The sequence below is a fragment of the Plecotus auritus genome (assembly GCF_963455305.1).
Source record: "Plecotus auritus genome assembly, chromosome: 4".
Classification (NCBI taxonomy): Eukaryota; Metazoa; Chordata; class Mammalia; order Chiroptera; family Vespertilionidae; genus Plecotus; species Plecotus auritus.
In genome coordinates, this window is record NC_137775.1 from 147,670,585 (window position 1) to 147,686,214 (window position 15,630).

Sequence of the window (15,630 nt, forward strand, 5' to 3'; positions counted from 1 at the left end):
TTGCTTAACCATTCACCTATTGAAGTAAATCTGGGTTGTTTCCAGTTTTTTGTGTGTGTGTGTGTGTTTTTTTACTATTATAAGCAAAGATGCTATGGATATTTGTATGTAGTTTTTGTGTAAACATAAATGTTCATTTCTCTGGTAGTGCAATTGCTGGACTGTATGATAAGCACACGCTTAACTTTATAAGAAACCTCCATACTTTTCCCCCGAGTGTCCGTGCCATTTTACACTCCCACTAGTAGTGTATGAGTCAGCCAGTTTTTCCATATCCTCTCCAGCATCTAGTGTTACTGCTACTTTTTTAATTTTACCCATTCTGATAGGTATGTAGTGCTATCTTATTGAAGCTTTGCTTTGCATTTCCCTAATGGCTAATGAGGTTGAACATCTTTTCAGGGGTGTATTTGCCATCTGTATATCTTCTTCAGTGAAATGACTACTTGTGCCACTTGCCATTTTCTAGTTGGTTGGTTTCCTAATGTTGAATTTGGAGAGCACTTTACATATTCTAGGTCAACACCTTTGTCAGATTTGTGATTTGCAATTATATTCTCCCAGTCTGCAGCTTGCCTTTTTACTTCACAAAGTTTCTAATTTTGATGAGGTCCAATTTATCAATTTTTCTCTACATGGATCATGGTTTTGTTGTCAATTCTAGTGATTCTTTGCCTAGCTCTAAGTCCCAAAGATTTTCTCTTACATGCCATAAAAATTTTGTAGTTTTCTAGATTTACTAGAGGCCCACTACATGGGATTCGTGCACTGATGGGGGGGCGTGGCCTGTGGGAATCGGCCCACTGTGGGAGCACCACTCATCCCAGTCAACCAAGCTCCGCTCCCACTGTGGGAGCGCACTGACCACCAGGGGGCAGCTCCTGCATTGAGCATCTGCTCCCTGGTGATCAGTGCACATCATAGTGACTGGTCGACTGGTCGTTCTGGTCATTACACGGTTTGGTCGCTGGGCTTTTATTATATAGGATGTTTTATACTTAAATCCATGATCCATTTTGTGTTTTTTTTTTTTTTCTGTAAAGATAGTAAATACTTTATTTTTTTAAAAATAAATCTTTATTCAGATTATTACAATTATTTCTCCTTTTTCCCCCCATAGCTCCCCTCCACCCATTTCCCACCCCACCTTCTGCCCTTACCTCCCCCCCACTGTCCTCATCCATAGGTGTATGATTTTTGTCCATTCTCTTCATGAACCCCCCATACCCCTTTCCCCCTGAGAATTATCAGTCCACTCCCTTTCTATGCCCCTGATTCTATTATATTCACCAGATTATTCTGTTCCTCAGGTTTTTAATTCACTTGATTTTTAGGTTCGCTTGTTGATAGATATGTATTTGTTGTTCATAATTTTTCTCTTTACTTTTTTCTTCTTCCTCTTCTTTAAGAATACCTTTCAGCATTTCATATAATACTGGTTTGGTGGTGATGAACTCCTTCAGCTTTTTCTTATCTGTGAAGCTCTTTATCTGCCCTTCAATTCTGAATGATAGCTTTGCTGGGTAGAGTAATCTTGGTTGTAGGTTCTTGCTATTCATCACATTGAAAATTTCTTGCCACTCCCGTCTGGCCTGCATAGTTTCTGTTGAGAAGTCAGCTGACAGTCGTATGGGTGCTGCCTTGTAGGTAATTAACTGTTTTTCTCTTGCTGCTTTTAATATTCTCTCTTTGTCTTTTGCTCTTGGCATTTTAATTATGATGTGTCTTGGTGTGGTCCTCTTTGGATTCCTTTTGTTTGGGGTTCTGTGGGCTTCCTGGACTTGTAAGTCTATTTCTTTCACCAGGTGGGGGAAGTTTTCAGTCATTATTTCTTCAAATAGGTTTTCAGTATCTTGCTCTCTGTCTTCTTCTGGCACCCCCATAATTCTGATGTTGGTACGCTTGAAGTTGTCCCAGAGTCTTCTTACATTATCTTCAACTTTTTGGATTTTTTTTTTTTTTTTTTTGCTTTTTGCTTTTTCGGTTGAGTGTTTTTTGCTTCTTTGTATTTCAATTCTTTGACTTGATTCTTGTGTGTTCCTCTATTCTGTTTCTGGGTCTCTGTATAATATTTTTTATTTCAGTCAGTGTATGTTTAATTTCTAGTTGGTCCTTTTTCATATCTTCGAGGGTCTCGTTATATTTATCGGCCTTTTCTAGGATATTCTTAAAAAGTCTTATAACCGTGGTTTTGAATTCTATATCCAGTCGTTTGTTTTCCTCCATTTCTTTCGTTTGTGATCTGATTCTTTGACCCCGCATTTTCACTGATTCCCTGAGTTGGTAAGGTAGATATTTGTGCTAGGTTTCCAATATGGCCCAGTGGGTCTGCTTCCCCAGTTAACCTGAGGTGGACACTCTTGGTGCACCCCTTTGTGGACTGTGTGTACAGCCTTGTTGTAATTAAGTCTTTATTGTTGTTGGTATCACTGGGAAGAACTGACCTCCGGGCCAGTTGGCTGTAAGGATCAGCTGTGTCTATGCTGGGAGAAGTTCGGTGCTGGAGACAGCCTTATAGGATTAGACTTGCCAAATTGCAATAGCCTCTGTGCTCAGCTTGGATGGGGTGGAGTCTCAGTCTTGGCTTCCTGTCAGCCTTGCCCTTGCGTGCATGTGCGCTTTCAGTCCTCCGCCTTCCCCGGCTCCCGAGTCTCCGCCCGAGAGTCCAGACTCCCCCCACAAGAGCGTGGGTCCCCAGGGGCTCGCCTGGAACTGGGGTTCACTGCAGTCAGAACTGGGGCTCAGTGCAGTCAGGATCCTCTGACTCCCTTCCACTAGGGAAAGCCTGTGGCAACCTCCGCAGCCTTTGTGCGCACTGGCCCGCGTGCGCCTTCAGACTTCTGCCTTTCCCAGCTCAAGTCTCCGCCCGAGAGTCCAGACTCCCCCCGTAAGAGCGTGGGTCCCCAGGGGTTCACCCGGAACTGGGGTTCAGCGCAGTCAGAACTGGGGTTCAGTGCGGTTGGAGGCTTCCTTCCCCCTTCCGCCAGAGAAAGTCAGCCAGGCTCTCAGCCGCCCTTCCTCTCTGCGCGCACAAAGCCCCTTTGCCGTACCTCCAATTCTCTGTGAGCCTTTCTCTTTCCTTCTAGTTGTAGAATTTTCACTCAGCCAGCTTTCCTGTGGTTCTGGATGGTGTCCGTTCTGTCTTTTAGTTGTAGTTTTGAAATTGTTGTGCGAGGCAGCAGTTTAGGTGTTTACCTATGCCGCCATCTTGGTTTCTCTCCATTTTGTGTTAATGTTTGTATAGGTCATGAGGTTTGGGTGACAGTTTATTTTTTGCCTATGGATGCCCAATACTCATCACTATTTATTGAAAAGGTTATCCTTCCTTCATTAATTACCTTTGCACCTCAAAAATCAGTTCAGCCTTTTTGTGTGGATCTCTTTCTGGATTATCTCTTCTGTTGATCTATGGGCCTATTCCTCCACCAATATTACTCTCTTGTTTACTGTAGCTTTAATATTAAGTAATTCTGGGTCCTGTGTCTTTCAATCTATTTTATTCCTTCAAAATTATCATGTCTATAATTTTAACTGTCATCAGGAGAAAACTAGTGCCTGGGTTTGGGCCTTGAGACTCACAACAGGATTTTAACCCTTACATTAAATTTAAAAAGATACTATACTGTCTTGTTCAAATACACTTTTAAAACAAGAAATAGAACAATGTCTATAAGTAGCTATCAATAAAATATTATAGTTGACTCACACTGGATTTGCATTTAACTTTATATGTGTGCTAACCTTGGACCTTAGTCTGAGGAAGATTCTACTTTGTTTTCTTCAATCTTCCCAACAATAAACTAATCTATTAATATGGATGGGTTACAGAAGTGTAACTTGAACATAATAGAGCAAACCCTGGGTGTGAACCATGCAGGTAGGAAAGAGTTAGGATTACCCTACCCACCCCTCATTTACATAGAGAGATTTAACAGTTATCTTAACTCAAAATTTAACATTTTGAAACAAATACAACTTTAAAAATGGTTTGTAAACTGAGAATTAAGAATGTTATCTCAGAGGCTGTACATGAAAAGTAGAGACTTGAGGTGACAATTGAGATAGAGTTGCTCTTGCAATCATCTTATATCTCTTGTGATCAAATGTCTTTCAGACAGATCTGTGGGACAGCATGTGTGAAGGCCTATGTGGGCTATACAGACTGAAACCCCAAGGGGCGTCATTTGTTCCAGCCCAATCATCCATATTATTAAAAGGATCAATTGGCCCTGGCCGGTTTGGCTCAGTGGCTAGAGCATCAGCCTGCAGACTGAAGGGTCCCGGGTTTGATTCTGGTCAGGGGCACATGCCTGGGTTGCAGGCTCGATCCCCAGTGGGGGGCATGCAGGAGGTGGCCAATCAATGATTCTCTCATCATTGATGTTTCTATCTCTCTCTCCCTTTCTCTCTAAATAAATAAAAATATATATTTTTTTAAAGGATCAATTGAACTTACACACATTTTAGGAGAAAATTCTTTTCCAAGGATTTCTTAAATTCTCTGGTTGATTTGGTACAAGTTGAAACAACAGGTGTTAGAGACAGAATTAGGATTCTCCCTCCTCGTGTCTGTTTTTTTGCCCTGCAATGATGCATGGAGAATTCCCAGTCCAGAGAAGCTGTCCCAGATCGGCTTCTTAGAAGCAGAGCCTGAGATGGGGATTTGTGTGTGCGTGGTTTATTGAGGGATGCTCAGAGGAGTAAGGGTGAGGGAAGTGAAGTCGGATATGGTCCTAGCTGGAGGCAGGCTCCAGCCTCCTCCCAGGGAGAGATTCTGAACATAATTTGCACAATGAAGTGGATCCTAGCCTGAAGCAATAGAGTCAGCCTTTGAAGTAAGCATTTATCATTCATTGGCTGTGGACATGAATGCAGGTGGTATAACCCCACAGGCTAGGAGATTTTTACCGGACTGAGGACCCCAACAGCATCCAGGACAAGGGTCTTAATGATCAACAGAACTGGTATTAAAAATAGACTAACTTTTCCAATTCAGCCAGTTGCTTCTTCAAGCCTTCTGCTCCCCTTTCTAAGTAGCTGCTTTCTAAGTAGCTGTTTCTGTTGTGTTCAAGGGTTGCTCAGTTATGCAAAAGCTGAAGATAAATGCAACAGGGGTGCCTGTCATCCCCCCACCGGCAACCTCCTAGTGGGACGCAGCACGCAGCTTATGGCTTCTTCTACCTGTGGGCTGGATGGAGCCCAGAAATACTGCATTCTCAGCTACCTTGAGGTGGGTTGGTTCTTTGTTTATTTGTTGGGCCATTATTTAATCAATGATGTAGATTCTTCCAGGTACCTCTGGGGCTGCTCAGACAACAGTATAAGAGATAACTTTCCTTTCAGAACATCAGAGACACAATTCAAAGCCAGGAAACCTTGTTAGATTAGAAAATAGGGAAGATCTGCTTCATCTATATCTTGTGACCTATAGAATTAGACAGAGAAGTCTTTTTAGTTCAGTCTTTGAAGGGAATTACTATGCAATGTGGCTGCCTTAGTGACTCCCGTGGAGTTAGCATAATTGACTTATGCAGTGAAGCTTGAGGACCCCTCAGGGCCTCAAGGCCATTCTGCTAAACATGAGTTCTCATGACCAGGCCCTAGAGATAGCGGGGTGCAGCTTGGAATTCACTGTGCAGCCTCACAAGCCACTTGGTAACTGCCTTGCCTAAAAAGCATAGTATCCCTCTGTGAATATATTTGGGGCCTTTTTTTCTCTTAAAGACCAGTTTATTAAAAGGACAAGTTGCCTCACAGTTCTTTTCCTCCCTGTGTTCTGGGAGCAGTGCAAGTATCCAAGGTCATCTATGCATCCTACCTGCTGAAAAGCCCATGGCAGTCACATCAGTCCTTCAATGAGAGGATGTTCAGAAAGGAAGTTGGACACAGGCCTAATGTTGATGGCCCAGGCTTTTCCACGTATTGTTCTTTAAGGCATCTCCTGGAGGTCTCTGGGAAATGCTTTGTATTCTAATTGGTTTCTAGTAAAAGAGGATGATTATAAATAAGTGGAGACACTACCTGAGAGCTTAGCACTGTTCTAAGTTTGGGAAGTACTTGTGTCAGAAAGCAAATTCTCTACATGTGCAAGGAAATGACCCTGGAGAAGTGTTGCTCAACTCTAGGTCAGGTGGGACGGATGACTCTTTAAGTAACTTTATGAGTCCAGGGCCTGTGGACAAAGAAGCGGTTCTCAGCTCTAATATTAGAAACTTTCCGACCCAGACGCCAGCCATCTTGTTCGTCTGCCACTGGTATTTACTTACTCTGGTCATAGCCAACTCATGATGTACTCAGACAATAATTAGAAAGTCATAGTCCTACATCTTAATTTCACTTGACCAAAAACAGAAAGAAATCAAACTTCAAAGGCTTTCTTTTTTTTTTGGGGGGGGGGGGGGGAAGGGGACCCTAGAGAATCACAGAAATCTTAAAAATCTTAGAGCTAGAAAAAAAATCTCTAAATATCTCCAGGCTGACAAAGTATCACAGGTGGGGCTACCAATGCTGGTGCACATGGACATCGTGCAGGGTGGAAGCCGATTCTCCCATCTATTATCTGGCAAGTTGCTGCCAAGCACAGCATCCTCTCCAAAACCTGCAAGTCAACATGGACCCACAGTGCTACCCGAGCGGGACCCCCACTTCGTCACCACAACTAAACCTCCACTGCAGCCAGTCTCAGAAAGACTAGGCTCCTGAAATGTTTACAGAAAGAGTAGCCCACAAGCCCTGAGTATAAACATTTCCCCCGTAATCTGTATAGAATTACTGGAAATACTTTGAAGCCTTGATATCTTTCGGTGGAATCCCAGGGCTTCTGCTGCTTTTTTAGCCTCCCCTTAAGCAGAATTGATCTGGTTTCCATAGTCTGTCAATTTCCCAAGTGCATTTTTGGTTTTCTTCAAGTCGAAGGCTTATGATGGCCAGTGATTCTAAAAAGGTGATATGGATCTCCTGAAAGGCTGGTTTATTTTTACAGACTACAGCTGAAACAGTCATTAAAATCATTATGCATTAGCCCTGGCCAGTAGCTCTGTTGGTTAGAGCATCGTCCGATATGCTACGGTTGTGAGTTCGATCCCAGATCGGGACACATGCAGGAATCAACCAAAGAGTGGAGAGGAAGGTTGATGTTTCTCTCTCTCTCCCTTCCTCTCTCTAAAATCAATTTTTTAAAATGTATTTTAAAAAATCATCATGCATTCATTCAACAAATTTGATTGAACATATGCTATGTTTCAGACACTATACTAGGTAAGGAGAATACAACCATACACAAAACAAAGTCCTTGCCCTCATTCATCTTAAAGTCTAATGAAGGCAACAGACAGTAAGCCAATGACTGTACAATATAGTCTCAAGTAGTGATAAGCACGTAGAGAATATTGCCAAGCAGGGTAAGGGATAGAGACTAACAGAGGCCATAAGGGTGGGAGGAGGTGGCATTTTAGAAGTCAAGGAAAATCTCTCTGTCCTGAGAACAGCTTGTGTTAAGATGTGAATATTCTAAGGCAGGAGAGTTCTTGGTAAGCTCTGGGAAAGGCAAGAAGTGAGCACAGCTAGGGCTGAGTGCATCAGGGAAGACAAGCGAGGAGGTGGCCCTGGCGAGGTCATGTAGGCCCGTGTAAGCCATGTCAGGACATAAGCTCAGCGTTCACCAGCACATTCGCTGTTGTAGGCAATTTCCACCACAGGGGATTGTGATAACCAGCTCCTGCTCCCTGAAAGCTTTGCAAAAATGCTTCTCCAGGGCCCCACATATTAGCCAGGAACAACTGTGCGGGTCATTGGCATCTTTCAGAAATCCCTGGAGATTTCCGTAAGAGTTTTAAGTAAGTATGGCTATAAGCAAACATGAAGTTAAGCAAACTCCAAGGCCAATCTCAGCTGTATAGCCTTTGAAAATATATCTCAAGCAAAACTAGTTCCAGTTCCCAAAAAGACCTTCTAGTCTGTGAGACAAGAGGTGGGGCTCTCTGCTGTGAGTTTATAAAAATCTTTTACAAAATCCACAAAGCGTAATATAAAGATTTTGGCATTGGAAGCTTTTCTGCCAAAAACTATGTCTGAGAGAGAAAGGGTGATGATTGCAGATAGCCTAGTGGCCCACTGCTTTATTAGTTTCATAGCAAATATTCTTTTTTTTTTTTACTAAAGGAAATAATTCCACTCAAATAGTATATTCGAATTGTTTCTCTGTAGTTTAAAATAATCTCCAGATTATCTGCATCTTGTATGAGAAGAAAATTAGTTCCACATGTTTGCATTTTTGCTCCAAATATGTAAATTTATAAAAATTCTTTCATATTTTAAATTCATTTGTTATTGTATTTAAGCACCTATTGATGGAAAAATTGATGTCTTGTTATTTCCTCTGCTTTTTATTTTTAGCCAGATTGAATGACAAATATAGTAAGTACAGCTTGTTTTTAAATTTAGGTCAACAATAAGTAATTACAATTCTTTATTTTAAATTTTAATGGTGACATTTTCCAGGGGGAACAAAAATGCTTCATTTGTGACTCCAGATTTCCATACAATCCGCACACCCATCCCAACAGCCACACCATTGAGAATGTGATTACAAGTTTTGAACCAAATAGAGGAAAGAAATGGTGGCAATCCGAAAACGGTATGAATAAATTCCTTTCCAATTTTTTCTTCATATTTTTTAATAAGGTGTCTTTCTATATGATTTTAAGTGTCAGGCAAGGAGGTTTTTTTGTGTTGTTTTTTTTTTTTTTAAATGAACAGTATCCACCAGAATGTATAAGAAAAAATTTCCTTTTCATTTTAAGAAAGATTATTTTTTTTCTAGAGAAATAGAAGTGTATTTTAAGCACATAACTCAGACTGTTTCACTCTTTCCATGTATGAGAAGAAAATATCTCTGCATTCTTTTGTTCTTTGTAAAAAAAATAATAAGGAAATTTATGAGGTGTTGGTAAATAAAGGCTAATATAAAACACACTAAGTGGAATTAGTAATGCCAGGAGACGTCTCAGAGTTCACGCCATGTGCTTTTCCTTCTTCAACACATGAAGGAAGAGAGAAAAATGACACTTTGTTTCTTTCCGCAAGCCAAAGGTTTTAATATAAAAATTGAATTGAAAGGATAGTTGGCTACTGACTGAAGTTCTCTCCCTTCTGGATGTATGCCCTTCTCTGGTCATGATCAACTGCGATATTGAACCTCACACTGGCCCTGACCATTCTAAGTCTGAACCTGACCGGGGATTCCTCATGTCCGCCACCCCCCTCCCCGCTCCCAGCTTTGGACCTTATGTGCTTAAATCAGTGTAGACTGGCACTCTCATGATGGCTCCTCTTCAACATGGTGCCAGTTTTGCTTTATAGCTGTTTAGACTCCCATGCCAGCATTTGTCCCACATCTCCTCTCAGAAGGAATCCCCTCTATCAAGGCTGATTACATAGAACCAGGGTTCTCAACCAAGAATTTTAGAGAGGGAAAGGAGATCTCCTTTCTAGAAAGGGTGAGGAGCCCATGACAGAGCCTGGGATGTGGCTGCCCGCTCAGCGGCAAACCCTTCCCCAGCCGTTCACCAGAAGGTAAGCTGCACCCGTTCCGTGCAGCCCAGCCACTATGCTGTAGAACTGTGCTGTCCAGTATCGGGGCCTTAGCCGCATGTGCTCCTGAGTACTTAAAAGATGGCTAACTCAAATTGAGATGTGCTATACGTAGGAAACCCTCCCAGATTTCTAACACTTAGTTTGGGGTGAAAATGTGTGATAAAACATTGCTAATTTTTAAAATATTGATGGCATGTTCAAATGAGTATATTTTTTTATTTATTGAGTTAAATATATTAAAAATAAGTGCACCTGCTGAAATGTGGCTGCCAGAAAAATTTAAATGACACCAGCGACTCATATTTCTATTGGACAGCTCACTTTAGCGAGATCAGAGCTTCCATCGTGTCCAGATTAGGGCCAGTCCTCCATGTCCATGATGAGCTGATGGCAGCTAATAGTCTCCGTGCAGATCTTCACTCCAAAGGAAGGCTCTAAGCTGTGTTTCATGCCGACTGACAATAAAACCGGTGCAAATGATTTTTAACAGCTGTTGGAGGGATAGTGCGTGTTGATTGAAGGATAGTGCTAGCTCTGGCTTGCTAGTTCACACTTGTGTGTAGTCAAGATGTGAGTTCAAGGACACGAGCCCGTTGTTCCACCTATGGGAACTGTCTCGGGTCTCCTTTGGTGGTATGTAATACTGCCACACTGTGGTCATAGGTACGGATGTGGGCACAGTCTGGGTAAGTCCCATATTGTTCTCACATAGACCTTCTCTTGGGCGTGGAATAGCATGGGAAACCACTCCAACAGACTAGGAAAGAGTGTTGATCACCAGCCATGGGCTTTCAAAGGGTTTTATTATAGACAAGCCACACTGAGGGATTAACATGATAAATAGGGGTCTCTCAAAATCACTGATTTTCTCCTTTCTGGGTTTTTCTTTAGGTCTTGATCATGTCAGCATCAGATTGGACCTAGAGGCGTTATTTCAGTTCAGCCACCTTATTCTGACCTTTAAGGTACAGATGTGTAGGTCTGCTGCCCCTTTTATCTACTTACCAAATGCTGGGCTTACCTGAAAGTTTGCTTCCTCGCTTCCTTGCAGAGAACAAAAAGCTGTGTTTACTTGGACGCCAGCTTTGTCATTGGGGTTTTTGTTCTTGAATTGAAACAAAATACCACTGCTCATTAATTAGTAACTTATATGGTCAACGACAACTAAAAAAGTCTTAGAAGATATAGCAAAAAGAAAAATGTCAAGCACTAGGGGATAGAGACCACAGAACAAGAAGTATACTTTCAGGCAAAAGGGGCAAGAACTGGAAATTATTTAGGGAAATATGGGAAGATTGTGATCAAAAAAGGAAGAAAAATCAAAGGGTCTTTGTTAAGGTTGCTGAGGTACCAGAGACAATCCTGTGCTATAGTCATTCTCTAATCATGCATCAAAATTCTAATTTTGATGTCAGGCCTGGTGCTAAGTTGTTATAAAAAAAATAAATATAAAATAAAAAGTTATTTAAAAAACCCATTAGCCTTTGCCCCCAAAGAGTTCACAATCTAGTCATGGATACAAATTTACATATTTATATGTAAAGCACATATATAAATTTAAAATCATAATATGGGGTGATTAGTGCATAGACATATTAGAATGGTGGGGAGTTCACTGACAACGCTAAATCTGTTCTGGGGAACCCAGATAAACTTCATGGTAGATTTTCAAGGATTATAAGAGTTTGCCAGAGGAAAAGTATTCTAGGTCCCCCCACCCCCAATAAAAAAAAGAAGGAAAGAAAAAACATGCAAATTGCTGTATAAAATATCCATATAGCTTTTTAAAAATTAATATGCCATCTTTCTCCAATTAATAAATCACATGGCCATAAACATTTTTAAATGGAATTAGATTTTAGGGCAAAATATGCACTCATAAATACTTGCCCACTTTTGGAAAGAGATTTGGTATGTTCACTGTATAGATATGTTAAGGGATACAAATAAAGTTTGAAAACAGAATTAGAAAATATAAATATTTACTGTGAAGCGGGTAATTAAATCTCCCTTTGTGAAGTATTACAAATTTAACTCATTTTTTCCATAGACTTTTCGGCCTGCTGCAATGTTAGTTGAACGTTCCACAGACTATGGACACACCTGGAAAGTATTTAAATATTTTGCAAAAGACTGTGCTACTTCCTTTCCCAACATCACAGCTGGCCAGGCCCAGGGCGTGGGAGACCTTGTTTGTGACTCTAAATATTCGGATATTGAGCCCTCAACTGGCGGTGAGGTAGCATTTCCTTTCTTGGATTCCTTTGCTGTTAAATAAGCCTGTTGTTGTTGTTGTTAATGTGGTTAATTTAGGTGAAAGCAATTTAGGTAGTGTTTGCTGAAAAATAACTTGAGCTGTTGGGTTTTAAGAATGACAGTTTAAATTGAAACGAGTCCTGAATTCATCTCACATTCAGTTAAATAATAAATACCTTCTAAGAAATAGTCCTGCACAGTGTCCAGCTGAAGGTGAGTGGGAGCTAAAATCCAGGCTGGGCACCAGGGCCTGGGGGATTCAGAGGGAGAGCATCTGTTTCTAACCCTTACAAGGGAGTGCATAGGCTAGTGCAGCCCTGGACTAATTATCTCATCTCATCTCCTTGATCTATAAGCCACCACTCAGGTGGAATCTGCCAGGAATCTCCCCCTGAACAACGCTGGTAACTGGCAAGGGTAGGAGTGGGGTTGGCGGTATTATCAGGTGTAGCAGAAAGAACTGGTGGTCGGCGGCAGCTCCAGAATTCCCTGTCAAATCCAAACTGGTCATGACTTGCTGAGTTGTGACCCCATCACTCCACCCCACCCCAGAGCAGGAGCCCTTCTTGCGTATGGCATCACAAAGTCTCCCCCGACGACTGTTTATAACTTTCATTTTCCTTCTTGGTACTTCTATTCATATGAAAACCCAATGATAGCCTGTATCCTGCGCTAGCTGGGAGGCAATGGCTCGGCCTGCGGGTAAGATCAGGATCTCTTATGTTAGAGCATACCCTTTAACAATCAAGTTCTTGGGTAAAATACTTACATTTGCCTGCATTTTTTTACAGGTTGTTTTAAAAGCTTTGGATCCCAGCTTTGAAATAGAAAACCCCTACAGCCCCTACATCCAGGGTATGAATTGCTTTATATTTTTCACATCCATTACTTTTCTAAAAATCTCATGTTAGAAGTGTCCTTGTCATTACATTTCTAGAGTACATTTAAGGGGATGTCAGTCAAGAAGAGCACCTTGAACCGATACAACCTAAATGCACTTTGGTTCATTGTTTTCATTATGGTTTTCCTTTCTCTAGACCTTGTTACATTAACAAACCTGAGGATAAACTTCACCAAGCTCCACACCCTTGGGGATACTTTGCTTGGAAGGAGGCACAATGACTCCCTTGATAAGTACTACTATGCTCTCTACGAGATGGTGGTCCGGGGCAGCTGCTTCTGCAATGGCCATGCTAGCGAATGCGGCCCGATGCAGGCGGTGCCGGGAGATGTGTTCAGCCCTCCGGGAATGGTGAGTTACGCAGCCAGGAGAGCAGCTGGCTCCCCTACCTTTCTGTACCGTCCTGGTGCTCCATGTAGATCAGGCTTTCCACCTGGGGATCCACACAGTGCCAGCCTTGTGTCGGGGCAGGTCTGATTCAGCCTGGCCTGACAAAGCCTTGTGGTTTCTGTCACATATGGGCATTCTTGAACTCATGACCAGAGTGTATAACTCACGATTTTAAGATAGCCCATCTTGCTCTCTCTTTGCTATTTGTTTTTTTAGGGAATGGAGATTTGTGAGGAGGACCCACAAGTTCACATGCATTCCCTCACACAAACTTATTGGTGGTCTACTGTAGTCCGTGCCGTGGTGTTGGAATAATATCTGCTATTGTAAGGATGGTCACCCCAAGTAGCAGTCTTACGCTGTGATGACTATGTCTTCACAGTGCCAATCTCTTCCCTTCTTAGGACTAGTCTGAGGGAGTGATGTAGTAGAAGAATTGTATTTTCATGCAGAGTCCTGGGGGTGAATCTACTAAATAATTTAAACTAGTCATAACCAGACCAGGCATCAGACAAGGCTTGATTGATGTTGAGGCTTTTATACCTTCTTACTCAGCTTTTTCCATGTTTCAGTGGAAATAGAACTTCTCCCTTTGAACTTGGTCATTCAGGGCATTTTATGGAGAATCACACACCTTTCTCCAGTTTCTTTCTGTTTTCTAATTTCCTCTTTTCCCTTATGCTTCTAAACCACCCTGGACACACATGCACATGTACACACACACACATGTACACACACACATACACACACACACATCATCCTACCCCTCATCTTGCTGAGGGCTGCAATGTGCTGCCCTGACACTGGTATTCACAAATACCAAAAAATTTATTGTAAATGTTTACCAAACATCTTAAATTTTTTAATTGTAAAAACTATTGCATCTAAATAAAAAAAGATAGAATAGGTTGGTGTTGTAACTATCATATGGGGTACTAAAATTCAAAGAGGCCCGTGGCCTGGTATTTCATTTTCCATTTAAAGAACTGCAGCATTGCCTGACCAGTGTGGCTCAGTGGTTAAGCATCGACCTATGAACCTGGAGGTCATGGTTTGATTCCCAGTCAGGGCATGTGGCCATGTTATAGGCTCAATCCACAGTGTGGGGCAGGCAGGAGGCAGCTGGTTAATGATTCTCTTTCATCATTGATGTTTCTCTCTCTCGCTCCTTCTCCCTTCCTCTCTGAAATCAATAAAAGTATATTTTAAACAAATAATAAAGAACTGCAACATCCTCAAAGATGAGCTCTCCTTTACCAGTGCTTGCTTATCACACAATGCAGGTCCATGGCCGGTGTGTCTGCCAGCACAATACAGATGGCACGAACTGCGAGCGGTGCCAGGACTTCTTCCAGGATGCACCTTGGAGGCCAGCCGCGGGCCCCCAGGACAGCATTTGCAGAGGTGAGTGGGGAAGAGTCCTCAGCACAGACTGAGGACATATTTTTGTTTGTTTGGACTGCAGCAACGAAGGTGGTGAACTGGGGCTCCCAGCTCCAACTGCGTGATATGCTGATGTCTCCCGTTATCTCACATGGAAAAATCACCACCATATCAAACCTTCACACCGAAAATTAACATGAATTTGAAAAATGAAACAATATGATGGTTGGGTGAGCCCTTTCCAGGGGAGGGACCGAGCCATGTAATAATATCAGTGGGGATGGTACCAATCCAGGAATTGGGTGAGGACTAGATTCAGTACTGAGATCCCTACTATTGTCCTGAATCACCATACAGTCCATGAATGTGACCTTAAACGCAGATGTCAGATAATAGGAGAAATGAGGTCTAGGTTGAGTTTGACAGGTTATTGTACATTTTGTAAAATGTTTAGGCCAGTGGTTGGCAAACCACGGCTTGCGAGCCGCGGTTTGCCCCTCTGTTTACTAATGAGTTTGCTGACCACTGGTTTAGGCTAATAAGGTGCAGGACTTTTGTAATGTACTTGCTGCCTCTAAATTTTGATGAACTTCCAAACGAACTTGTTATTGCTTCTGTTCCCAGATCTGGGGAAAATAAGATTGAGGGGGAAAGAGGTCACTGAAAGAACTCGTGGAAAAGCCCCATCCATGCGTCACGTCTACAAGGCCCAGCACGTTTATGCCATTTATGGGTGGAAACAAACACGAACAGCATAGACATTGCCACGAAGACAGACAAATTCCCCCAAGCAGGCTGCCTTTCCCTATTGCCCTGGCGCCGCCCCAGGTGGGTGAAAGGCCCTGCGGCCACCCTCCCAGCCCTCCGGCCCGCAGAGAAGGAGAGGTGGTGAGGCTCAGTTTTAACCTCTTACCTGAGAAGCCCAGTGCCTACAGAACATGCGATGTAAAAAATTCCAATTTACAAAGCATGTCAGTGAACATATTCTTTACCAAATGACAATAAAAATATTGCACTTTAGGGCTTCTGGATCACCCAAAGGATTTACTTTTGTTTACACACACACACACACACACACACACACCCCTAAATATTAAACATTTTGG

The 15,630-nt window shown here is 42.2% G+C and overlaps 1 protein-coding gene across 1 annotated transcript in view; it reads left to right on the forward strand.

The window, feature by feature from the left end:
* The window catches only part of LAMB4 (laminin subunit beta 4), a gene marked incomplete at its 5' end in the record, with an annotated part of 107,783 nt that overhangs the window by 3,321 nt on the left and 88,832 nt on the right, over positions 1-15,630 (forward strand). Inside the window, 7 exons of the mRNA XM_080665206.1 lie at positions 5,073-5,230; positions 8,500-8,635; positions 10,486-10,559; positions 11,645-11,833; positions 12,642-12,705; positions 12,888-13,102; positions 14,425-14,545. Coding sequence (XP_080521332.1) covers positions 5,073-5,230; positions 8,500-8,635; positions 10,486-10,559; positions 11,645-11,833; positions 12,642-12,705; positions 12,888-13,102; positions 14,425-14,545 — 957 coding nt within the window. The remainder of the gene's footprint in view (positions 1-5,072; positions 5,231-8,499; positions 8,636-10,485; positions 10,560-11,644; positions 11,834-12,641; positions 12,706-12,887; positions 13,103-14,424; positions 14,546-15,630) is intronic.